This window comes from Hemiscyllium ocellatum, chromosome 7 (genome assembly GCF_020745735.1).
Source record: "Hemiscyllium ocellatum isolate sHemOce1 chromosome 7, sHemOce1.pat.X.cur, whole genome shotgun sequence".
NCBI lineage: Eukaryota > Metazoa > Chordata > Chondrichthyes > Orectolobiformes > Hemiscylliidae > Hemiscyllium > Hemiscyllium ocellatum.
Window position 1 is genome coordinate 85,987,920 of NC_083407.1, and position 26,246 is coordinate 86,014,165.

At 40.7% G+C, this 26,246-nt stretch overlaps 1 protein-coding gene across 12 annotated transcripts in view; it reads right to left on the reverse strand.

The window, feature by feature from the left end:
* The window catches only part of LOC132817175 (DNA-binding protein SATB2-like), a 171,927-nt gene that overhangs the window by 13,068 nt on the left and 132,613 nt on the right, over positions 1 to 26,246 (reverse strand). For 8 of the 12 annotated variants that reach the window (XM_060827413.1, XM_060827416.1, XM_060827415.1 and 5 more), the window contains one exon: positions 14,456 to 14,563. The exons of 3 other annotated variants lie outside the window; for them this stretch is intronic. In XM_060827413.1, coding sequence (XP_060683396.1) covers positions 14,456 to 14,563 — 108 coding nt within the window. The remainder of the gene's footprint in view (positions 1 to 14,455; positions 14,564 to 26,246) is intronic. One more of the 12 variants, XM_060827417.1, reaches the window with a different exon arrangement.

The window sequence follows — 26,246 nt, forward strand, 5'->3', positions numbered from 1 at the left end:
GTTTCCTTCCACAATCCAAAGATGTGAAGGTCAGGAGAATTGGCCATGATAGTATCAGGTGCATTAGTCATGGGTAAATATAGGGTATGGGATTGGGTTTGGGTGGGTTACTCTTTGGAGGGTCGGTGTGGACTTATTGAGCTGGAAGATTTGTTCCAAGAGTAATGGCACAACAGGTGCTAGAGTCTACTGTTTGGTCCACAGTAAAAGATTGTGGGGTGTTAGTGTGTGTGTGTGGCAGGTTAGGGAACCAAGATAAGGGTTGGCAAATGCAGGAGATTCAGCCAGTGAAATGGTCAAAAGCCACCAATGTGAAGGGTTGGCAAATATTGGATGCCAGTGTCCATGGACAAGAGGAGCATGAGGCTGGTGCCTGTGGACTGAGACTTGAGGTGCAGTTTGGTGCTAAGTGAGATGGAAGCTGAAGTAGGCTGGTACCCTTTGAAAACTCTCAACCAGGAAGTGAATGTCGAGCTGGTTCAGCACATTTGGTTGGATAGGAAGCTAAGTATTCATGAGGTGAGTTGTGCCATCAATGAGGCATTTAATAAACAATAATCTCCCATATTTGGCAACTAGTGGGAAACCTGTCTCGCTGCCTGGCTGATACATAAAAGATGCAATGGGATTCTTTAGATTTCCAACAGGCTTGTGTCAGATGATCCATTTCACACATGAGCTAGTTTAAACCTTTCCATCCCCCTAACTTAGTACAACTCACCATCCCAGCACGATGCAGCTGAGCATGAGTTTTCAGAATGCTGGGTTGCTGCGTGTTGCCAGAGTTTAAGACATCTCCTCTCAGCTCGAGAGGAACATGCAGAGGGAGGCAGGAGACATAGCTGTTGTGGTCCATGTGATTTGATAATAACAACACCAATAGGACAAGAAAAGGGTTCTGCTTGGAGATTGTGGGCATCTGGGGTTAAATTAAAAAGTGGAACCTCAAAGATAACAATTTCTGGATTATTGCTTGAGTCAACAACAAATTGATGCATGGTAAATGATGCAATGAAGGAATGGTAAGAGATGAATGCATGGCTCAAATATTAGCGTGGGAGAAGTGGGTCTCAATTCATGGGGCACTGGCACCAATACAGGGTCAAATGGCAGCTGTACTATTCAGGCAGTCTTCACCTGAACCGTGCTGGGATGGTGAGTTGTACAAGTTGGGGGGATGACTGTCAGTCAGAGTTTAAACTAGCTCATGTGGGAAATGGATCATGTTAGACAAGCCCATGGTAAATCTAAAGAATCCTGCTGCATCTTTTGTGTATCTGCCAAGCAGCGAGACAGGTTTCTCACTTGGCAATGGCAAGTTGCCAAATAAGGGGGATTATTGCATATTAAATGCCTCATTGATGGCATAACTCACCTCATGAATACTTAGCTTCCTATCCAACCAAATGTGCTAAACCAGCTTGACACTGACTTCCCAATTGAGAGTTTCCAGAGGGTACCAGCCTGCTTCAGCTTCCACCTCATTTAGCACCAAACTGCACCTCAAGTCTCAATCCACAGGCACCAGCCTCATGCTCCTCTTGTCTATGGACACTGGCATCCAGCATTTGCCAACCCTTCACAATGTTCATACCACCTCTCCAATCCTTGGGAATTTGAGACCTGAATTGCTGGGGTCACCAGCACCTAGCACAGGGACTGGCACCCAGCTCATGTAATCAATCTGGCTGGCCCTAAGGGCTGTGGTCTCTTGGCAATTGGCTGCACCATCCTTGCCTTGCCATCATGTCTATTAACACGTTGGCACCTCAGCCAGAGTCTAAAGTCTGTCAGTGTTACCAAGCTCCTTTCTATAGACACACAGACAGGCTGCTTGTCATGACTGTCAGTATAGGTATGTCTTAAGAGGCAGGGACGCCTTGCTGTATGGAAATGAAATATCAGTCTAACACCTACAATCCCATACATGACAGAAACTGATGGGGGCTAGTCCTTATTGCTGTAAAGGAGGTGTTCTCCATTTACCAGGGGTCAGTCACAGGCACAGCTCACACCTAGTGTCCAGGGGCTTGGCCACAGTCAGTCATCCACTTAGACCAGTCGCGGTCAGGGGATCTGTCTGACTGCAGTCGGGTGAGTGCGCAATGGTCAGTCCTGTAAGACCATCTCCTGGTGTGAAGGGGAAATGGTGTATTGTCAGCCGGGGTGTTGCAAACACAGCACTCAGGGTCTGGTCAGTCATGTCCAGGGACTGTGTGTCAAAGTCGGTCAGAGGTATGAGGAAAATACAATCTTGGGGGATTTTGTGTTGTATTAAGGTGAATGGAGGAAATGAACTGAAGAAGAGTTGTAAAAAAGAGTCATAATAGACTCAAAACATTAAATCTCCACAGATGCTGCCAGCCTTGCTGAGTTTCTCTAGAACTTCCTCCTTTTATTATAGTGGGCTATTCTAGATTAGTACTGAGCAACAAGTCATGATGAATCAATACCTCATGGTAACAGAGCCCAAAGGTGACAGCAATTATAACATGAAAGAGTTTCACATTCCGATTGCATAGGAGAAATGTGGTTCAACGATTTGTGTTTTAAACCTGGATAAAGGTAATTTTGAGGAAGTGAAAGCAGAGCTAGCTAAAATGAACGAGGAAGCGAGGTTAAATGGTGGGCAGAAAGAACTCACAGACAAATTTTTAAGGAGATAGTTAAAATCTCTTAGCAAAGGGTGGGAAATAAATGATAGGGCCATGGTGAGTGTTGCAGAACAGAAACCAAGGGGTTCAGGTATATAATTCTTCAAAAGTTGCATCACAGGTAGACAGGGTGGTTAAGGGGGTGTTTAGCATGTTTGCCTTCATTGCTCAGTCCTTTGAGTATAGGAGTTGGGACGTCATGTTGAGGTTGCACAGAACATTGGTGAAGCCTCTTCTGGAGTACTGTGTCCAATTCTAGTCACCCGGCTATAGGAAGGATTTTATTACATTGCAGAAAGTTCAGAAAAAAATTTCCAGGACGTTGCCAGGAATAAAGGGTTTGAGTTATAAAGATGGACTGGATAGGCTGTGCCTTTGTCAGTGGAGCATAGGAGGTTGACAGGTGACCTTATCAAGATTTATAAAATCATGAGGGGCATACATGAGGTGAATAGCAAAGATGTTTATCCTCGGGTGGGAAAGTTCAAAAATAGTGGACAAATTTTAAGGTGAGAGGAGAAAGATTTAAAAAGGATATGAGGGTCAACTTTTATTTTTACACAGAGAGTGGTTAGTGTGTGGAATAAACTGCCAGAAGGAATGGTGGATCCAGGTACAGTTACAACGTTCAAAAGACATTTGGATAACGACATGAATAGGAAAAGTTTGGAGGGATATGGGCCAAATACCAGCAAGTGGGATTTGTTTAGCTTGGGAACATAGTTGGCATGGACTATTTAGACCAAAGAATCTGTTTCCATGCTGTATTACTCTAAGACTCTATGACATGACTCTTTGAGAAAGTTACATGATCTGAGACCGAATAAGTGAGTTAAAGATCATATCAGATTGAAAGAAACACTGTACAAATCTGCAAAGATTAAAGTGGCAGGTCACAAGATTGATGATATTTTAAGAACTGGTAAAAAATGATGAAAATAATATGAATAAAGAGGAATGGTATGAAAAGTATGAGAGAATGGTAGCCAATATTATTAAGACAGAGAGTAAGAGTCTCGACAAGTAGTTAAGTAAGAAGTGAAGAATTAAAGATTGTGTTAGTCTTCTGGAGAATAAGATTGGGAATTGATTATGGAAATCAAGTAAATGATAGAGGTATTGAACAAGTATTTTGTGACAGCAATTACTTGACGGCTTAGAAAACCTCCCAACTATACTAGAAAATCAAGAACTGAACAGGAGCTGAGTACATAGAACAACCACTATCTCCAAGACAAAGATGTTGGGAAAATTATTAGATCCTGAGGTGGGTGAGTGGCCAGGACCACTTAAAATAAGTGGCTGCAGTGATAGTAATTGATTATGATTTTCCAAAATTCCTGAGGTCATGGAAGGATCTCAGTGGGTTGGAAAATGTAACATATTTATTCAGGAAAAGAGGGAACGAAAAGGCAGGATATAGACCACTTAGCTGAACATCTACAGATGGGAAACTACCATAATCTATTATTTTGAAAGTTGTACAGAATACTTAGTAAACCATAATGTAATCAGACTCAGTCAATAAGACTTTGTGAAAAGGAACTAGGTTTAGCTAAATCTTTGAGGAAGTAACAAGATGTGGTATACTTGGATTTTCAAAAAGCATTTGATAAGAGTGTCTGGTACAGAGTATTATATCACCATGGGTAAAGGATTGCTTATGTAACTGAAAGCAGAGAGTAGAGATAAATTGACCTTTATTGGGTGGCTAAGCTTTAGTCAGATGGAGTGCCACAGGGATCAGTACTGAGGCCTTAACTTTTCAATATCTGTTTTAATATCTTGGATGAAGGAACATCAAGAGGGCAGAGAGAAAAAGATGGGGAAGTGGGACACAGGGAGAGAGATGGGGTTTAGGGACAAGAGAGAGGGACTGGGGTTGGTACAGGGGAACAGTGTCATGCAAATGATACTAAGGAGATTGACAGGGGAGAGGGCCAAAAGGGCATCACACGAAAAGAAAACCTCAACACTATTACATGGACTGCACATACAGACTGCAGTGAATGCTGAAATGCTAAGGTTACTTTGGGAACTGTTTGCGCATTGCTCTCACAAGTTATACCATAAACATTACATTACTAAAAGTCATGACTTTCAGTTAAAAACTTCAAAAGGTACAGTCAAAAAGATAGCAGCTGTCTATAGAACACGGAGTGAAGTTGGTTGAAGGCCATGTGACATCATCACATTTGATCACTAATTAAAAAGTATCCTGAAAAGTAAGCTTGAACTTTTTCTTTCATAAATTAAATGCAATTTTCACATGTGCTTGCATCTGCTAAAATTCCCCTCTTGTAGAGTCACAGAGTCATACATCATGGAAACATATCCTTCTATCCAACCAGTCCATGAAGAACATAATCCCAAACTAAACTAGTCCCACCTGCCTGTTTCTGACCCATATCCCTCCAAACCTTTCCTATTCATGTATCTATCCAAATGTCTTTTAAACGTTGTCATTGTACCATTATCCACCACTTCCTCTGGAAGCTCATTCCACCCATGAACCACCCTCAGAGAAAAAAACATTTGCCCCTCATGTCTTTTTTAAATCTCCCTCCTCTCACCTTAAACATGTGACCTCTGGTCTTGCTATCCCACAGAAGGAAAAGACAACTACCATTAACACTATAAAATAAACTTCTATAAGGTCACCTCAATCTCTTACACTCCAAAGAAAAATGTCCCAGCCTATCCAGCCTTCCTTTATAACTCAAACCTTCCATACCCAGCAACATCCTAGTAAACCCTTTCTGAACCCTCTCCACCTCGATCATATCCTTCCTTCAACTGGGTGACCAGAACAGGACTGAGTATTCAAGAAGAGGCCTCTTCAATGTCCTGTACAACCTCAACATAACATTCCAACTCGTATACTCTAAACGACTGAGCATTGAAGGCAAGCATGCCAAATGCCTTTTTAACCATCCTATCAAATGTGATGCAAACTTTAAAGAAGTATTGGTTGTAATATTGTCAATGAACTATTTCATCGCGAATGGCTGTAGGAGATATCAAATAAATTTAAACTATTGTTAAATTTAATATTGATTACTCTGTGACTCAGAAAATGTGTGCCTAGATAGCAGGCAAAGTTATTCAAATAGTAGAAAGTGAGGACTGCAGTTGCTGGAAATCAGAATCAAGACTGTGGTGCTGGAAAAGCACAGCAGGTCAGGCAGCACCCAAGGTTTCCTGATGAAGGGCTTATGCCCGAAATGTCAATTCTCCTGCTCCTCAAGTAATGCCCTACCTGCTGTGCTTTTCCAGCACGACACTCTCGACAAAGTTCATCTAACGACTGGTACTGGCCTATAGTCTCAGATTTTCATTGCTCAGTCAACAAATGGAATAAAGTAAAGACTTCTTCAGTTTCCATGTTTGCATTTTGAACCCAATAAATGTGGTGATATCCAACAAAAAGAGGACAAGGACACATTACTGACTCCACAAAATAATGTAATTAATCCTGGAAGGACATACTTTTGTGTTGTCCTCAATACTGCACAAAAGAGTAGAAAATCAGCCAAGATTCTCATTTGTAATTGTATACATTAACTCCTAATTGAATATATAAATCTTGGTTGCAAACAGCATTAAGCTTGATAGAGCCATTCTTCAGCTAAATAGTCTAACATATGACCACTTTTACAAAGTGCCCACAGGAGAACATTGCACAGCAACAAACAATACCTTCATGTTCTCCAATGAAATTGTGCATCCTTTATATCTACAGGCATGGCACCAGTTTAATTTCTCAGGATAGAATCAGGAGTTGCACCAAATGATCAGTCTAATCGGAATGATCAGAATGATTGGTTGGCATGGTGGCTCAGTGCTTAGCATGTTAACTCGTTGCACGCAGGGTCCCGGGTTCAATTCCAGCTTCAGGTGACTATCTGTGTGGAGTTTGCACATTCTCTTTGTGTGGGTTTCCTCCCACAGTCTAAAAATGTGCAGGTCAGGTGATTTGGCCATACTAAATTGCCTATAGTGTTAGGTGCATTAGTCAGAGGGAAATGGGTCTGGGTGGGTTACTCTTCGGAGGGTCGGTGTGGACTGGTTGGGCTGAAGGGCCCGTTTCCACACTGTAGGGAATCTAATCTGATTCAATTGCATTACAGAACTTGCATTTATGTATCATTCTGGGATGTCCCTATGTGCTTTACAGCCCATTAAGTATTTTTGAAATATAGGCAATGTGCCATAATTAAGGTAAACCAAACTAGAAGGACCTTGAACCACTCAAGGCAGAATGGTGGGCTGACAAAGTAGTTTGAAAGGTATATGGGATCCTTGACTTTTTAAATACAAGTATGGGGTGCAAAAAGCAAAGAAGGAAGCATCACTTTGGGACAGATGTGAACACTTTAGGTTTTTGACAGGATCCAGAAAGGATTTGTGAGAATAGTTCCAGGAGATATGGGACTTTGTTTGAATGGAAAAGCTGAGCTCATTCACCTTGGAAAGGAAGGTGTTAACAGGAAACTTGATAGAGATGCTGACAACCATGAGATGTCTGGACAGTGGAGGAAGAAAGAAACTGTCTCCATTAGCAGCACAGTCTAGAAACTGTATTATTCGAAAACATCAGTCAATACCTTTTAGATAACATTTTCCACTGTTGCAAAGTGCAAAACCGAAAACCCTGGTGCTGCATTCTGGTATGGCAAATCAGGGCAGGATTTACACACATAATGTTAAGGTCATGGGGAGCATTGCTAGACAGAGAAATATTGGCATACAGATTCATAATTCCTTGAAATTCCTTGAAGGTAGACAGGCTAGTGGAGAAGTTATTTGATATGCTTGCCTTTATTGGTCAGTGCATTGGGTGTAGGAATTGGGAGGTCAAGTTGTGGCTGTACAGGGCATTAGTTAGGCCACTTTTGAAATATTGTGTACAATTCTGGTCTCCCTGCTATAGCAAAGATGATGTGAAACTTGAAAGGATTCAGAAAAGATTTACAAAGATGTTGCTGGGATTGGAGGGTTTGAGCTATAGGGAGAGGCTGAATAGACTTTTCCCTGAAGTGTTGGAGGCTGAAAGGAGACCTTACAGAGGTTTACAAAATCATGAGGGGCATGGGTAAGGTGAACAGTCAAGGTCTTTTCCCCAGGTGGAGGAGTCCAAAACTAGAGGGCATAGGTTTAAGGTGAGAGGGGAAAGATTTCAAAGGGACATAAGGGGCAACGTTTTCACACAGAGAGTGGTGTGCGTATGGAATAAGCTGCCAGAGGAAGTGGTGGAGGCTGGTAAAATTACAACATTTAAAAGGCATGTAGATGGGTACATGAATTGGAAGGGTTTAGAGGAATGTGGGTCAAATGCTGGCAAATGGAACTATATTGATTTAGGATATCTGGTCAGGAGGCATGAATGAGTTGGACCAAAGGGACTGTTTCCATGCTGTGCATCTCCATGAATTTATGTGCTACTAATTCAAAATTCAATACTGAATTCAGGGGGAATCCCTTCTCTCATAGAGTTGCGAAAATGGGTAAGATAATATCTCGAATTGTTGAGGTGAATAGCAATTATTAATTTAAGGAGATACCAAACAAAAAGAATAGCAGAATATGTTGATAAATTGTGAAGCTGAATTAGGTTCATGTGGAACCTTAATACCAGCAGAGAACAGTAGGTCAGAGTGCCTGTTGCTAGGCTGGAAAACAAACTGCGTAATTCTATGTAATTTTCCAATTATCTGAATGAATCTTTGACATCCATCTAGGAGAACAAACGAGGCCTTGGTTTAGATTGTCTGGTTGTGCCACAGTCATCAGCCTAGCAGCAAAGTACAAACACTGTCTTGTTTTTAATTCACTTGTGGGATATGGGCGTCACTGGCTGGCCAGCACTTATTGCTTGTTCCTAGCTACCCTCTAATCCAATGGCTTGCTAGGACATTTCAGAGGGCAGTTGAGGGTCAGTCACAGTGCTGTGGCTCTAGAGTCACATATAGACCAGACCAGGCAAGGATGGCAGATTTCCTTCCCTGGAGGACATTAGTGAGTCAGGCAGGTTTTTTCAATAATCGGCAATGTTTTCAAGGTCATCAGTAGTTTCTTAATTATTTCCTTGATGCCTTCAGGTGAACCATACAAAAGAGCATAAATCATCCTCAGGAGAATGATTAAAAGACCAAATACTCTGCTGTACCGCAATAAGTTAGTGTCTTCAAATGAATGATACATAACAACACATAAGATCCTTAAAGAAAATAATGATCTGGTCTCTCAGAGAGATTGGATGTTTGCATAGCATGTCCCAGCCAAAGTCAGGTCCCTTAGCAGAACAGTATTTAAGAGGGTTAGAGCAAGGTAGACCACTATTCTAAGAAACATAAGTCACCAGGAGTCAGATGGTATGATTTGTTTTAAATAAGTTGCACTTACTTTCAGGATTGATGACAAAATGTGCCACAATCTAACTTTTCGAGGAGTATTGATTAATTCCCACTTCCTGCCACTCTTGACATCAGTGATTCACAATTGCAGGTTTCCATGTTCGTCTAAAATGTGCAGGTATTTAAGCCACAGTGCAAGCCGCAATCACTTAAGAAGTGGTTAATATTTAATAGAATTTTCTACTTTTTGAGAGATTTAGTTTTACAGTTGGTTATTTGTGTGCTATTGATCAGATCTATGGTGTAAGATTCACAATGTTACTTTCCATTCACCACAGAAATGTGGCCAATCATGGCAAGTTACATCCATCATGTCACCACAGCAGATACTCACGTGGCATTGTTGCATTTTTCTCCATTGTGTCTGTTTCACTATTTCCTTTGCAACAAGCACTTTGTTGAGGAATTTGCAACTATTTTCACTTATTCTCTCATTAAAAAAAAGACAAAGTATTGGTGATTGAGTCAGAGGTATGCATTTATTTATTGCTGTTGAAGCAGCACTCAAAAATTCAGGAAGTAATTGTTATAATAGACAGTTTTCACCATCATTGTACATGGGTATGGCTGTTCTCTCTTGCTTCCTCTCACTTATCTTTGACAGAACACTCATACAGGGAGATCAAGATGCTCAGGTGAAAAGTAAATGGAAAGGAGGTTACAATGTCTTGCGTGACCCAAAAACCCAAAGTCGAGCATCTATTTAACCATTGTACCGGAATTATAATTTCAATCAAATAAAAGCTAAAGGAGTTGTCTTTAAAGTGCTGTATTTTAAAAAATACATCAAAGCTTCATAACTTATGATTGCAACCAAATTTGCTGGACACGTTCCAATAAAAGGTGGCTTTTCTCAAGCCCAGTGGTGACAGTAGTGAACAAAACAACTGAAAAGAGACAAAGGGACGCCTGCTACATCTTCAAGTAATCAACAAAATAAAGTGGGTGTTGGCAAATTAATAGAGTAACTGTGTGTAAAACTCTAGGAATTGTTGCAAGATCAGAATTATCAAAATTATAGAGAAAAGGTGCTGCATGACTGAAGACAAAGCATTCTCTCCTGATGCAGACAGTTCATATAGTATTGTTTCTTCAGCACAACTGCTATATTTTGGGCAATATTCTCTCTGCATTTTATTAGTACTTACGTCATGGGTGTGGTAATAATTAAGAAATTATTTATAAACTCTGGGAGACATCAAGGTAAATGATGGGTTGAAGAAGTGCAATTTCTCCAGCAGCAGACATCAGATGTTAAATCCATTGGGAAAAATGAAATCCAATTCTCTAAATAATAATGTTTCAGGAGTACACAGATTAAACCAGATAAGAAGAGAAACAAAGAAGATAAAGGGGATAATGTTCTAAACACCACAATTAAAAGCAGCTGGGAGCCATGTGTGAAATATTGCAGAACATGCCTGTAGGGAAGGAAGTTAGATATTGAATGATCATGTTTAGGAAAGTTGTAATATGTACTGGTGTTATGGTAGTGCTCTGGAATACTTTTCTTGAAAATCCATGGAATTTTACATGTTAAATAAAAAAAAAGACCAGGGATTAGCTTCCAGTTTTATTTGCAGGTGGGATTGTTCAATCCTAGATTTCAACATGCTGAACTTAGAACGCTAAATTAGATTCAGGTGATAACTTGCTTTAAACTTCGATGGGGGAAGATTCTCAAAACACTTTCAATATGACTGCCTTAGATCGCAACCTCATGTGTTCTTTGCACATGTGTGTGGTCTGGTCGGTAGTGGTGGTTTTTGATTGGTACAATTTGAGTTTTCCCAGTCACATGGCTTAAACCACTCAATGTTCATTTGTGGTTCAATTAAAATCTAACAGACCCAATTATGCTTAATTTGTTTTAATGAATTGCATGTAAGTGGAATACATTTCTAAGTGGGATAGTTTCTGAATTAAGTCTTAAACACCATAAATCTGGTTAACTATATTGGTGGACCCAAGTCTTTAACATTTACTGCATTCTGTATAGACAGTGGCAATGTTTTTTAGATGAGGTGTTGGCAGAGAACTTATTAAAGTTGTAGCTTACTGTGTCAAAATTTTCAAAATTTTCCTTCACTGGTCAACTCCACTTGCCTGCAAGTTCCCCTCCAAGCCACTCACCATCCGAACTTGGAAATATATTGCCATTTCCCCAGTGTCACTGGGTCAAAATCTTAGAATTCCCTCCCTAATGGCACTGTGGGTCTCTCTCTCTCTCTATAGCACATGATGTGTCACAGTTCAAGAAGGCACCTTCTCAAGGGCAACTGGGGACTGGCAAAAAATGCTGGCACCCATGTCCCACAAGTGAATTTTTAAAAAGTGCTAGCTGTATTGGTACAAGCTGAGAAGAACATGAGAACCACTGAGATTTATGGGTACAGAAAACACAAGGAGGATGGAGAAGGACGTAAGATGAATTTGAGTCAGTTCAGATTCAAGAAGAGGAAGTACAAAAAAGGATGAAGAGAGAAGGAAATAGAGAGCAAAAACAAAAGCAAGAAAATAAATTAAAGCATTTCACAGTTTATAAATCTCCAGCAAAAAAAAACTGATAGCTTTCGATTTTCGAAGTGAGACTTCAGAATGCAAATTTTTGTTTATACACATCACAAATAAAAAATGTATATATTCAGTTAAGTATTAGCCCTAAATTTCTATGGCAAAATTAACTGCTGATTAAAGTGAAAACACTTAAAAGTCAAGGGAGTTTGACGGTCAACTGCCATTTTCGAGAGTCTACCAGAGCAAAACATCCAGCAACTTAATATTCGTTCATAATTGACAATGTTTCTCTTCTTGGACACAATTTGCTAGATGATTTGCTTGTTAAAGTGAACTTGCTGTTATTTTGGTAGAAAATTCTGGCACAATGCCTGCTTATTGTCTATTATCGGGTGAATGAAAATGACTCAGAATTAATATGACTGCTTCAGTTTAATCCTTCAAGTACTGTAAATTTTTACATTGACCAACTGGCTAAAGACTGTTCATTTTGATTGGCATTTTATATTTAAGGTGCATTGAGAAGCCATTTGTTTCTATGGTATCAAATGCTGGTAAATTACAAGACTGAAATATCATCTGATCTTTTTGTCTTCAAATTAATAAATAGTAAACAGGATCTAATGGGCAATACTTAATTAAAATGTAAGTGTTTGCAAGAGAGTATGTGTGTGTCAGATTGTGGATGTGCATGTGTGTAAAAGCGTACATGTGTGAAAGAGTGCATGTGTGAGAATATGAATTAGAGAGTATTTGAGAGTGTGAGGGAACATGTGATCGTGAGAGAGCACGTGTGTGTGAGAGAGTGGACGTGTATGAGAAAGCATGTGTGTGCAAGAACACATTTACGAGAGAGTGTGTTAGAGCACGTTTGCATGTGAGAGACAGCGTGTGTGTGTGAGAGAGCGTGTGTGAGAGCACATCTGCATGTGAGAGACAGCATGTGTATGTGAAAGAGAATGTGTGTGTGTGACAGCATGTGTGTCTGTGTGTGTGTGCGCGCGCGTGCGTGCACATGCGTGTTAAACCCTGGTTATCTCCCAGTGATCTCCAAGCACGGCTGATACATTTTCCCTCATGGTCACTTGTTGGCATGTGAAAGGCCCCAGCAGGCATGATAGTCACCATGGTTACTGTACCATCCCTTCCCAAAATCGCCAGAGGTTACCTACTTGAACACGGATAATTAATAGAAAGTTTACTTTGTTTTTGAGGGTGTTTGAGCAGAGAGACAATTCTCTTTCATCCTGCTGTCTCAGCAGTGTCTTGCTTAAATGGTGGTTGCTGCTGATGCTGCAGAGCTGCTGCATCTCTGAACTGGCTAACTGCCCTGAGAGGATGGATGCCATCCTCAAACTACACTGTTGTTCCGACATTGGACTCTTCATTAACCTCAGCCAGGAAAATGCCACCCTAGTTTCTCCACACCTGCTGGCATAGGATTGGTTCCTACATTTGGTCCTGACAATGGTGATAAAACTGACCCCTGTATATCGATGTGTGTATCTATCAAGCTGTCTGTATATGTGGATGCATAGGTAGGTTTATAAATTCAAATAATCCAGTTCCATTTTGCGCTAAAGGAATATGGTAAAACTTCCACTTGCTGAAACCTGCTAGTTCATGTTAAGTACTTAAGTTATGTCCTTCTCATGCAGGTTTGCAAAGACAGACAAAATGAATACATGGCAGATACGTATGGAGAGAGGTTGGACACAGAGGCATTTCGCCAGCAACTGTAATTGAATTTAAATGCTACTTGCATAAATGAGCTGTGTCTATCCTTGTTAGAGATGCATTACTTGTAGAATCATAGATTGATGGAGACAGTGTGAGGCTATTTTACATGGGATGTTTGCGCTTTTTTTATATTGAAATGATTATAACCATTCTTATACATGATAATTAAGTTATATTTTAGAATGCATTAAGAAGTTTGGAGCCAATACTATTTTTGTTCATTTTATCTTAATCCACCTGGTGGGACTGAAAATGAGAACGGTTTGTTGATGTGACCCATGTCTTATTTATGGCAGCATTCAAAAACCTTTTGTCATGATCAGGATGATCAAGATAGTGGATATTTAAAGTTAAATTTGCAGATACAGTAACAGAATACCGTAACAACTTTCTACAGAACTACATTTTTGTTCTAACTGCATGACATTTCTATGCCCAGAGCATTAACAAATATAATTTACTCATGTGCCAATTTCAGGCTCTTTATAAGACTGAGGGACGAGTCCCTCACTTCATTCTCGGTCTGAGCTTACTGATTTTAAATCGTTTTTCTGTTTGTTGTTTGCAGTGTAGTGACTTTGGCGTTTCGGAGGGGAGGGGAGTTGGGTTAAGAGGGGATGTAAGAAATATGGCCCTCATCCCTATACCAGAATAATTTATGCAAATGATCAGCCACTGATTAGCAAAAAATTTACTGCACGAGCGGTGTGAATTTAATCGTTGTGCCTGAGCTAGCAAAGAAAATGATCAGTGCCTTCATTTGCATGAAACTCTCGATCTCACTATTGCTGTACGTGGCCTTGCAGCACTGGAACTGTTTGTTAATTTACAGCTGTGCTTTGCAGGGTGAGATCCTGCAGGTTTCGGGAAACAGACCCATTGCATATGACATGCTTGCCTGCCTCCATATGGGACAGAGACAGCAGGTACCACAGCTGTATCCCTCCGACCAGATTACCTTGAATGAGATTGTCTGTATCTATATCTGCTTTCTGCACAATCCATTTATTCTTGTCCCAGCTGATGCATTTATTATTTTTGAAATCATTTCTCTATTTTGCTTCATTTACTGTGTTACAGTTTTCACTGGGATCACCGCTCTTCCCCACCCAATACAAGGTTGCTCACCTTCAAACATCCTCCTTCAGCCGGGAGTGTGGGTGAACGGGTCACGGACTCTCTAAGGACTGCTGATCCCAGTGCAACTCCATGCTCAGCCGATCGAATGTGGGCCTGCTGCAGGGCGAGACAGACAAAGTCAAGATTTCCCCTTGGGGTGACATGCTTGGCTCTTTAGGGAGCAACCCACTAGGTGGCCTGGCTTGGAATAGAAGAAATCTCAGCCCCGGCAGGCAGAAGTAGGCCTCTCAGCCAAAAATGAACTCATTCTAAGTGAGACCTTTACCAGGAACATCAGCAAGGCTTTCGCCTTCCATTGCCTCAATGAACATGTGTAGTTTTACAGTATATACACAAGGCTAACAAAGAATAAAATATATCAACTGAAAAGACACCCTGAAACCACCTAATGTCACTTTTTAAAATGTATTCTTTCATGGATTGTGGGTATCACTAGCCAGGCTATTATTTATTCTCCCTCCCTAATCATCCTTGAGAAATTCTTGGTGAGTGGTCATTTTGAATTGCTGCTGTTCTCGGAGCTGTTAGGGAGGGGGTTCCAGGAATTTGACCCAGCTACAAGGAAAGGTTGGCAGTATAGTTTCAAGTTAGGGTGATGTGTGGCATGGAGGGAACATGCAAGTGATGGTGTTCCCATCTATCTGCTAATCTTGTCCTTCTAGATGGTAGAGGTTATGGATATGGAAGGCGCTGTCGAAGAAACCATGGTAAGTTGTGGCTGTGCATCTTGTAGTCAGTACACACTGTTGCCACTGTGCATTGGTGTTAAGGGGAGTGAATGTTTATATTTGTGGATGGGGTATCAATTTACCGGGCTGCTTGCTGAATGGCACTAAGCTTCTTAAGTGTTTTTGGAGCAGCAATTAATCAGGCAAGTGGCAAGTTTTCTATCACTCTCTTTACTTGTGCCTTGTAAATGGTGGATAGACCCTGTAGGTCAGGATATAAGCTCATTGCTATAGTATTCTCTGACCCTTCCTTACAGCCTCCGTATTTATATTGTTGACTAGTTCAATTTCTTATCAATGATAACTCCGAGATCTTGATTACCAATTAACAATAAAGGTGATTCTCTGAATAATAAGTTATATTGTATGATATGATCTTTCTCTGACACCCATATTTTCTACTGCTGAAGCTGTTCCTTGCACCTCACTTCCTGCTCAAGGTATCTCACATCCCCTTTCCCTGTCAGCAGGTTAGGGTGTACAAAGGTATTCCTCAACGACAATTTTCTGATAGTCAATGATAGTCCTCAGTCATCATTTGCATGTTTGAATCAACGGTCAGATTGTTGCCTGCTTAAACTTGGTTAAGTTTAGTGATCCAATATAAAAATTGTAATTGTCACCTAAATCGCCTCAGTACTCACAGCCACAGCAAATCTACCAGACATATGCCTTTCCTGTTCCATTATTCCATACATTCCTGTGTACAATCAATTTATTCAAGATGTGTATCTCCTTTTCTTAGACTTTCATGGATAAAAGTAAACAGATTGATGCTGCAGACTGTAACAGAGGGGATATTCACAATATTTACAATTACATCCAATCTCAGTTATACCATTGATGAGAATGGGGAGTGACGATTGGCTGTCAGGAAAATTTGGAGTAAATCACCGACCACTGTCCCACAGCTCTGAGCAATTAAATTCAGCACAGCATGGATACAGGTCTGAGATACAGCTACTTGTCCTCTTAGCTGATGGCAGCACATGAAGCAGAGAATCTTGGGAGAGAATGACAATGTTTTCATTGCCACTATGCAGCGTTATCCCCTTCGCAATATTTAAGAAGTCAGTTGTGCAGTTCACCCCACTTATACAATGAATTGCTTGGCTGGGACAGATGTTTAAAGGACTCCTGCTCTAAAATCAAATAGATCAGTGCACAGCCACATCCATTATGTTACAGTCTTCAAGGAAGGACACCATCTCTTTCTCTTGCTCTCTCTCTTGCTCTGGCACTCTGACATAAAACTGCTCCTCAGCAGATAGTAACCAGAAAGCTCAACCTTCTAAGCTTGGTTTAGAAAAATGATTTGATGTTTCACAAGTTGCTAAGTTAGGTCTTTATTAACTACTCATAACTGAGAAGTGAAAGAAATTAACTACAGTACCTCATTCTGATACTGTTCACTGCTCATTGTTATGGTTATGGAAAATAATCCTGACCATGAGGCAAGTTCAGGCTTCTTCAGGGTTTAACTAAATTAACTTGATCATTGAGTATTTCGGTAAACTAAGTGCCCAAGTTGATGCAGATAAATTTAATTTAGACAATCAATGGTTCATCATTTGACTTTTCTTTTATAAATTGCACCTCTGACATTAAATTGTACAACCAAAATTACACTTAGAAATTAACTGTGAACTTTTATCACATATATGTGATATATGATGTGAAGGTCCTCTGACTGACCATAATCAACAGCAATGAACCAGGCTATTTACAGCAGGGAGACTAAAACAATTCTGACAACAATATCAAGATTTTACACTTGTATATATTGCCAGATAGTTTTAATGAAGAACATGTTTATCCTTCTGAAAATAAAAAAGTTTAGTTATTTGACTGTACAGATTCAATTCATGTGTAGCTTATGTGATATGTGTGGTGTCATTACTTATAAAGTTGTCTGGTTTATAGAGGGGATTCACATCTTCAACTGTCCCAGTTTAATGAACAGAGCAGGTTCCGACAGGGGTAAGTTTTCAATACAAAGTATCTCACAGTAACATTATCAATGGAAAAGGTTGTCTCCCAGTTCGATAAATAATTACATTTCCAATGTTTTAGCATTATTAAGGATAGATTGCATTGCAAGCAATAATTTCAAGGCTTAAATATTTTCAAACAATTGAGTTTAATGCACTATTCTGACTGCAAAGCTATTAAACAGGTTAAATCTTAAAAATTCCAGTCAAAATAAGTTGGTACCATCCCAAGAGTTAGCAAGAGATAGAATTTCTGCAACAAATTGGCATATCATACCTATACAGATTCTTTTCAAACGCTGTATTTGTTAAGCTGTACAAACACTAATCTAATGCTGTAAAGGTCAAAGTGTCAGCTTTGGCTCAGCAATATCAGCACTCACTGCTGAATCGGAAAATTGTTCGATTCTTAGGGCTGAAGATATAATCAGTGCAGTCCTGATGTATGGTGCCAGTTCTGCACTGACAGAGATGCAGTCCTTCAGCGGACACTACATTTATTTGAATTCGAACTTGTGCACCACAGTTGGATGATTGCAAGACCTGGCCGAAGTATTAACCAATGTTCATCTCTCAATCCAATTCATCAAAACAGATTAAGTGGGCATTTCTTGCACTGCTGTTAGTGGGACTTTTCTAAACACAGTTTGATTGCCGTGTTTTCTATAATCATTGTACCTATGTTCACCCTGAACTATCCAATGACTTATTCCCCAATCACAATGTAAATCTTTTCCTTGCAAAATATGTAGCAAATTTGCTTTTGCAGTTACTGTTAAATTTTCACACTCTTACATTGCAGATGACAAGAACTTACAGTGTAAAGAAAATTTTTCACATGCCAATTCTTGTTTTTTTTTGTCAACCATATTAAATCTGTTTCCTTTGATTACCAACCTTTCTACCACAGAAACGTTTATCCTTATTCACTCCCTCAAAGCCCTCCACGATTCTGAACATTTTCAGTAAAGCTCTTAGCCTTCTCCGCTCTAATGAGAATAAGCCCAGCTTTTCTAGCCTTTCCACTGCCTGTGGTATCATTCCAGTTCATTTTTTTGTGGTATTGCCAAACTGTTCACATCATTCCTGAAGAGCAGAATTGCGCACAACACACCAGCTTAGGCCAAATGAGAAAGTTATAAACAATCAAAAAAATTTCCATAGATGCTGAAATTTTGAAGTCAAGGCAGAAAACACCAATTAATACTCAACAGTTCAGACGGAAACTGGGGAGCAAGAAACAGTCAACCTTTTAGCTCACTGACTTTTCAGCAAATTAGTACAAGTTAAAAGTTGGAACAGTTTTAATCAAGTGCAGAGGCAGGGAAAGAAGAGATAAGGAGAGAGAGGAAGAGAAAGTCAGGAATAGGGCAGAACGGAGGTGTGACTATATGTCAAAACAGATGATTGATACAAGGCAACAAGAGATAGAGCTGAAATAAATAAGAGACATAAAATGGGATGGGAGGAGCTGTATTTAATAACCCATGAATCAGTACAAGCAACAGCTGACTGAATAAATGTCAGCAATGAGTATGATAGGAAGTTGTTGAACTCAGCGTTGAGTTCAGAGAGCTGTAAATGGCTCATCAAAAGATGAGGCTCTATTCCTCCTAGACCCTTAGCTCTAGCCAAATTGAATCTGTCCTTGAATGCTCTGGCTTCATCCTTCTCCACCATTGCCATGCCCTCTTTAACCAATATCATCATCCCCTCTTCTTTTTCCTTTTTGAACACCTTTTATCCAATAATATTTAACACCGCATCTGCCTTTGGCAAGGACTCTGCTATCGTGACAACATTGTAGTTCTGTGTGGCAATCTGCATCTGTAACTCCCCAATCTTATTAACTATATTCTATGCATCCATATATATCAGCATGATCCTGATTTAGAAAGTTTTACTTTCTCCCTTACTCAGACCACCGTGATTAAATTACTATTCACTATTCTAGTGCTTTCTGCCTCTCCTAGTGTTTTACATAAGCTGCTGCTCCATACTGTTATTCTCTCCTGCTTTCTGTACCCCTGCTAAGTTACTTTAAACCCTTCCAGCAGCTGTAGAGACATACCCCACAAAGAATTTAGTCCTGGCTAGGTTCAGGTGCAAGCCATTTGGTTTCTACAGACCCTTCTCCAGTGCTCGTTCCGGTGTCCCAGAACTTTCACTCAATCACAATTGGTGACATGCAGAAGGAGACCCTTGAGCTCATTGTGCCTATTCTGGTTTTCTGCACATTTTAACTTGTGCCAATCTCCTGCCTTTTGCCCATAATCCTGCACATTATTTATATTTAAATAATCATCCAATGCCCATTTGAATGCCTTGTGTCTCCACCACACTATGAGAAAGTGCATTCCAGACTTTAACTACTTGCTAGGGGAAAGATTTTCTTTCTCACTTCATATTTGCTACATTTGCAAAACACTTTAAAGTTGTTTGGAAAATCCATTGATCCATTTGAGAGTGTGAACAGTTTCTCCTTATCCCTTGTGTCAGATCTCTTATAAATTTGAAAGCTTCTATCAAGTCTCCTCTTAGTCTTACTTGCTCCAAGGAAAACAGTCCCAACATCCCCAATGTTCCCTAATAACTGAAATCTCTCTTCCTTGGAACCATTGTCACATGCCTCTTCTACATACTCTACAATGAATCCATATTTTTCCGATAGCATGGCACCCAAAATTGCATGTAATATTTCAGTGGATGTCTAACCTGTATTTCTATACAGGTTCTTCATAATCTCCTTGTCTTGTAGCCAATGAGTAGAAACTGAGGACTGCAGATGCTGGAGATCAGAGTCCTGCCCTATGGCTAAACACTTCAACTCCCCCTCCCACTCTACCAAGAACATGCAGATCCTGGGCCTCCTCCATTGCCATACCCTTACCACCTGACACCTGGAGGATGAACACCTCACATTCCACCTTGGAACCCTGCAACCACACGTGATCAATGTGGATTTCAACAGTTTCCTCATTTCCTCTCCCCCCACATTATCCCAGTCCCAAGCCTCCAACTCAGCACCGCCCTCCTAATCTGTCCGTCACCTTTTTCACCTATCCGATCCACCCATCTCTCTGACCTTTTCCCTCACATTCATCTACCTATTGCATTCTCAGCTACCTTCTCCCCAACCCCACCCCCATCTCATTTATCTCTCAGCGCCCGGCCCACAAGCCTCATTCCTAATGAAGGGCTTATGCCCAAAACATCGATTTTCCTGCTCCTCAGATGCTGCCTGACCTGTTGTGCTTTTCCAGCACCACCCTCTCGACTTGTAGCCAATGACTCTATTTATGTAGCCCAGAATACTCTATGCTTTATTAATAGCAGTCTCTCTACTTTTTGTGCAACCTTTCATAACCTATGTGCCTAATTGCGTTTACAGGTCTCCCTGGTCCTACACACTGTTTAGGATACTACTCTTTATTTTATAGTGGGTCCCCATTTTTTTGTACCTAAGTGCATCACCTCACAGTTCTCTCCATTGAACGTCATTGGCTATCTACCTGCCACTTCACCAATGTGTCTAAGTTTGTAAAGTTCTACAATGTACTCCGCACCACTTGCATTTCTCCCAAGTTTTGTGACATCTGCAAACTTTGAATTTGTCCCTTGCAGACCAAGATCTAGATCATCTACATACATCAGGAAAAGTAAAGATCCTAATACTGACATCTGAAAATTGCTTCTACAAACCTGCTTCCAGCCCAAAAAACACCCATTAATCATTACCCTTTGCTTTCTATCCTCTGCCAATTGTGTATCTACGTTGCTACTGTCCCTTTTTTTCCATGACTTATATCTATCTTCGGTTGTATGTCACTGCATTGAATACCATTTGAAAATCCATGTTCACCACATTAACATCCTTTTTCTCAATGCTCTCTGCTCTCTTCAAAAAACTTCACCAAGTTAACAAATCCTTGCTAACTCTTTTTAATCAATCCATACCTTTCCGTAAAATTATTATCTATTTTGAATAATTGTTTCTAGAAATTTACCCACCACCAAAGTGAAACTGACTTGCCTGTAATTACTGGGCTGAACTTTATAATAGTTTTTTGTGTATAATTCTCCAGTCCTTCAGCACCACCCCTTTGAACCCAGGGTAGATTGAAAGATAAGGTGCCACACGGGAGGCTGCTGAGCAAGGTGAGGGCCCATGGTGTTCGAGGTGAGCTACTGGTATGAATTGAGGATTGGCTGTCTGACAGAAGGCAGAGAGTTGGGATAAAAGGTTCTTTTTCGGAATGGCAGCCGGTGACAAGCGGTGTCCCGTAGGGTTCAGTGTTGGGGCCGCAGCTGTTCACATTATATATTAATGATCTGGATGAAGGGACTGGGGGCATTCTAGCGAAGTTTGCCGATGATACGAAGTTAGGTGGACAGGCAGGTAGTACTGAGGAAGTGGGAAGGCTGCAGAAGGATCTAGACAGTTTGGGAGAGTGGTCCAGGAAATGGCTGATGGAATTCAACGTGAGCAAATGCGAGGTCTTGCACTTTGGAAAAAAGAATAAAAGCATAGACTACTTTCTAAACGGTGAGAAAATTCGTAAAGACAAAGTACAAAGGGATCTAGGAGTGCTAGTCGAGGATTCTCTAAAGGTAAACATGCAGGTTGAGTCCGTGATTAAGAAAGCAAATGCAATGTTGTCACTTATCTCAAGAGGGTTGGAATATAAAAGCACCGTTGTGCAACTGAGACTTTATAAAGCTCTGGTTAGGCCCCATTTGGAGTACTGTGTCCAGTTTTGGTCCCCACACCTCAGGAAGGACATACTGACACTGGAACGTGTCCAGCGGAGATTCACACGTCTGATCCCTGGAATGGTAGGTCTAACATACGAGGAACGGCTGAGGATCCTGGGATTGTATTCATTGGAGTTTAGAAGATTAAGGGAAGACTTAATAGAAACTTACAAGATAACACATGGCTTGGAAAGGGCTGACGCTAGGAAATTTTTTCCGTTAGGCGAGGAGACTAGGACCCGTGGACACAGCCTTAAAATTAGAGAGGGTCAATTCAGAACAGAAATGCGGAGACATTTCTTCAGCCAGAGAGTGGTGGGCCTGTGGAATTCATTGCCACAGAGTGCAGTGGAGGCCGGGACGCTAAATGTCTTCAAGGCAGAGATTGATAGATTCTTGTTGTCTCGAGGAATTAAGGGCTGCGGGGAGAATGCGAGTAAGTGGTGTTGAAATGCCCATCAGCCGTGATTGAATGGCAGAGTGGACTCGATGGGCCGAACGGCCTTACTGCCACTCCTATGTCTTATGATCTTATGGTCTTATAATTGCCAGCGCCGTGACAATTTCCAATCTCACTTCCTTTAAATGTACTTGGATACATATCATCTGTTCCCATTGCCTTATGAACTCTAAGCACCAACAGTTTATCCAATAGCTCCTTTTTATCAATTTTAAATTGTCCGAGTGACTGAGATCCCTCTGTCACCATGGCCTGGGGGCAGATAGCTAAAGCAGATGCAAAGTGCTCATTGAACACTTCAGCTAGGCCTTTTGGCTCTAAGTGTAAATTTTTGGTCTCAAATCATCCTATCCCTTCTTTGACCACCCTTTCACTATTGATGTTCTGTTAGCTTCCAGACATTCTTCATAATACTTCTTTGCTTCTCTTGGGCTTTTTTAAATATCTGACACCCGAAATAATTTAAAACCTTCCTTCCTGCCCCGTTTTTCCAGCCATATATTTAGCCGTCTTCTCCTTCTGTTTCTTTACTCATTGGTGCATCCTGCTAAGAAGTAATTTGGAGATGACTACATCGGAGGTCTTGCTTGCTAACTTCTACTTAGCTCCCTAAACTCAGACTAGGGGTTACATTCCCTGTGAATGAGTCATGACCCCTGTCTGACCACCCTCCACCAAAAGAATATCCAGCAGCTGTTTTATTGCTTCCATGGCTCTGGCATGAAGGAGGCTACATACCATCCAGGAGTCATATCTGTGGTCAGAAAAATACTGGACCATTCCTCGATTTAATAAATCCTCTGTCATTATTGCTCTTCAACTCTTCATCCTTCCCTTCCGTAGCTTGCTCACCTGGGCCTAGCACTTCTTGCACTCTTCTGAGAAACCATTGTATTCACAGATCACTAGAATCGCTAAGTGTCTACTCTGTCAGGCTCCCTCAGAATGTTATACATTTCGATAAGAACAGCTGTCATTCTTTTAAACTCTATAGTGTATCTGACCATGTTATTCAACTTTCTTCATAGAATAACCGCGTCATCATTGGAATCAATCCAGAGAGTCTGCCTTGTATTGCCTCCAGTACAATTATATTCCTTCTTAAATGAGGAGACCTAGACTACATGCAGGAGATCTCATGGTGAAGTAGATAACATTGTTGCCTTTGTGCCAGAAGCTCTTAGTTCAATTCCACTCCAGTAGTTTAAGATCACACAACACCAGGCTATAGTTCAACAGGTTTATTTGGAAGCACTAGCTTTTGGAGTGTTGCTCCTTCATCAGGTGGCTGATGACCAGGACAACCACCTGATGAAGAAGCAATGCTTCAAAAGCTAGTGCTTCCAAACAAACCTGTTGGACTTTAACCTGGTGTTGTGTGATTTTTAATTTTGTCCACTCCAGATTGGCAGATACAAATGGTATGAGATATCCATGATCAGCGAATACGTGATGGGAAAAAAGTTGAAGTCTCTGCCATCAATGTTTGTAGCTCATGGACCAGATTGATCTTGCAAAAGTGATCAGTTAGATGGAAGCAAGCATGATGGGTCAGACTGGTGCCAACAGCATAGTGTTCACCCCTTGTTCTAGCTGATGCAAAACCTGCTTCCCAATCCTATCTCCATCTCATCACCTCTCCCTGACCCTGCACCCCCCCCCCCAAAAACTCCCCACCCCTCAGAGTGGAGATCATAGAGTTGTGAGTCAGGCATTCCTTCATTCAGAGGACAGATGATGATGAAATTATATGCAGCACTCCAGCTGTGGCCTCACGATCTCTCTGTACAGCATAATAAGACTTATGCAATCTTTATACTCCATTCCCATTGCATTATATTGCATTTGCTTTCTGTATTACTTGCTATAGGTGCATCACTATTTCTTGTGATGTATGTCGGATAACACTCAAATCCTCTGTATGCCAGTATTCTGCAGTCTCTCTCCATTCAAACAATGTTCTGTATTTCCATTCTTCACATCAAATCTACAGCCTCACATCTTCCCACATTATGCACCATCTGCCAAATCTACGTCCACACATTTAATCTATAAATATCCCTTTGAAAACTCTGTGGGAGGTATTTAAAGCTTGCCCACCTCCCCCCACCGGCCCAACGAGGTGAGTTTGGCAGTGGGAGGCCAATTTATTTGGCAGCAGGGTGGCATGTGCGGATCCTGCCACCTTCCCACATCTGCCCCGATTACATCTGTGGCATGAAGAATGCCCTCCTGGCCAGAAACCAGTAAAGTCCATTCAGCGATGCCTGGAGCAAAATTTATTATGAAGCAATTAATTAATCATCCTCCACACACACTACCAGGTCTAAACTCTCTTCCATAGTTGGTTCCAGAATGCAATATTCTAAGAAACTATCCTAAATACAATCTATTAATTCATCCCCAAGGTAATCTTTGTCATTTTGATCTGACCAACCAGAGGATTAAAATTGCTCACAATTTTTTTTTCAGATTGTTCTTTTCTTTTGTTTTTAGATTGTCTAGTGGGATGTGGGCATCCCTGGTTGGCCAGCATTTATTGTCCATCCTAACTGCTGTTGATACGCACTCTGCCCAATGGTGTAGCTTCTTATTACAGTGTCTACAAACTACTCCCATCAGTGACTTCTTTCTTTTGCTATCTTCTCATTCCACCCCAATCTGATTGACTTAATCTCTGAGCCAGGACCATCTCTCAGTAATATACTAACCTCATACTTTATTAACAGAGCTACTCCATCCCTTTGTCTTTTCTTCCGACCTTATTGAGCATCAGACACCCTTAAATATTCAGTCTCTAACTTTGGTAACTTTTGCCACCATATTTCTGCAAAGGCTATTCTATCGTACTAATTTATTTCTATTTTTGTTACTGACTCATCCACCTTGTGAGGAATGTTGAATGCGTTCTAATTAAAAGCCTTTAATTCTGTCTTTTTACTAATTTTCCCGGCTCTGATTTTGTTTACTACCGCATTTCTAAAGTTCTGTGCCTTGTTGTCACACGCTGTTTACCATTACTCATATTGTTACACTGCGCTTAACTTGACCGTTCATCTTAACTTGGAAAATCTCCCCTCCTTGAACTTTCCATCTTACCATTAATTTTAAAGTCATTTATAAAACCCCAATTGTAATTCATCAGGACCTTGGTCACAGCGCAGTTCAGGTGTAAACCATCCTGTGGGTACAGCTTCCTTTCCTCCTGTATTGACACAAGTAACCTACAAATCGAATCCAATTTCTTCTAGCCCAGCCTCTGAGCCACAGGTTCAACTCTGACCTGATTTACACTTTGCCAATTTGCTCATAGTTCAGGTGGTAATCCAGAGCTTATTATCTTTGTGGTTCTGGATTTTAATTTACCCACAAGCTACTCATTATCCCTTAGCAGAACTTATTTTCTCGTTTGACCTATGTCATGACAACTTGCTGCTGCCCCTCCCACTTCAGGTTCCCCTTAATATTTTTAATGTTGACAGGGGACTATTGAAATGGAAATTCTAAGGACAGGAGACAGGATCCACTGCGCTGATTAAAGAAAAGTGACAGAATAAAAAAATCACTTTGAGCTCGAAATTAATGTGAAACTTTGATCATTGTTATCCATTAGGGGCCAGAAAAGAGTAGCTCAAGGGCATACTGAAAGCACAGTAAAGAGTGAATCTTTTAGAAATGTTTTGCAAACATCCTTGCTTTTGTACTCTATGCCTCTATTTACAAAACCATCTCAATTCTTTTCCCTATCTGGGGGCAGCATGGCAGCTCAGTTATTAGCACCAATGCTTCACACTGCCAGGAACCCAAGTTCGATTCCAGCCTTGGGTGATTGTCTGTGTGAATTT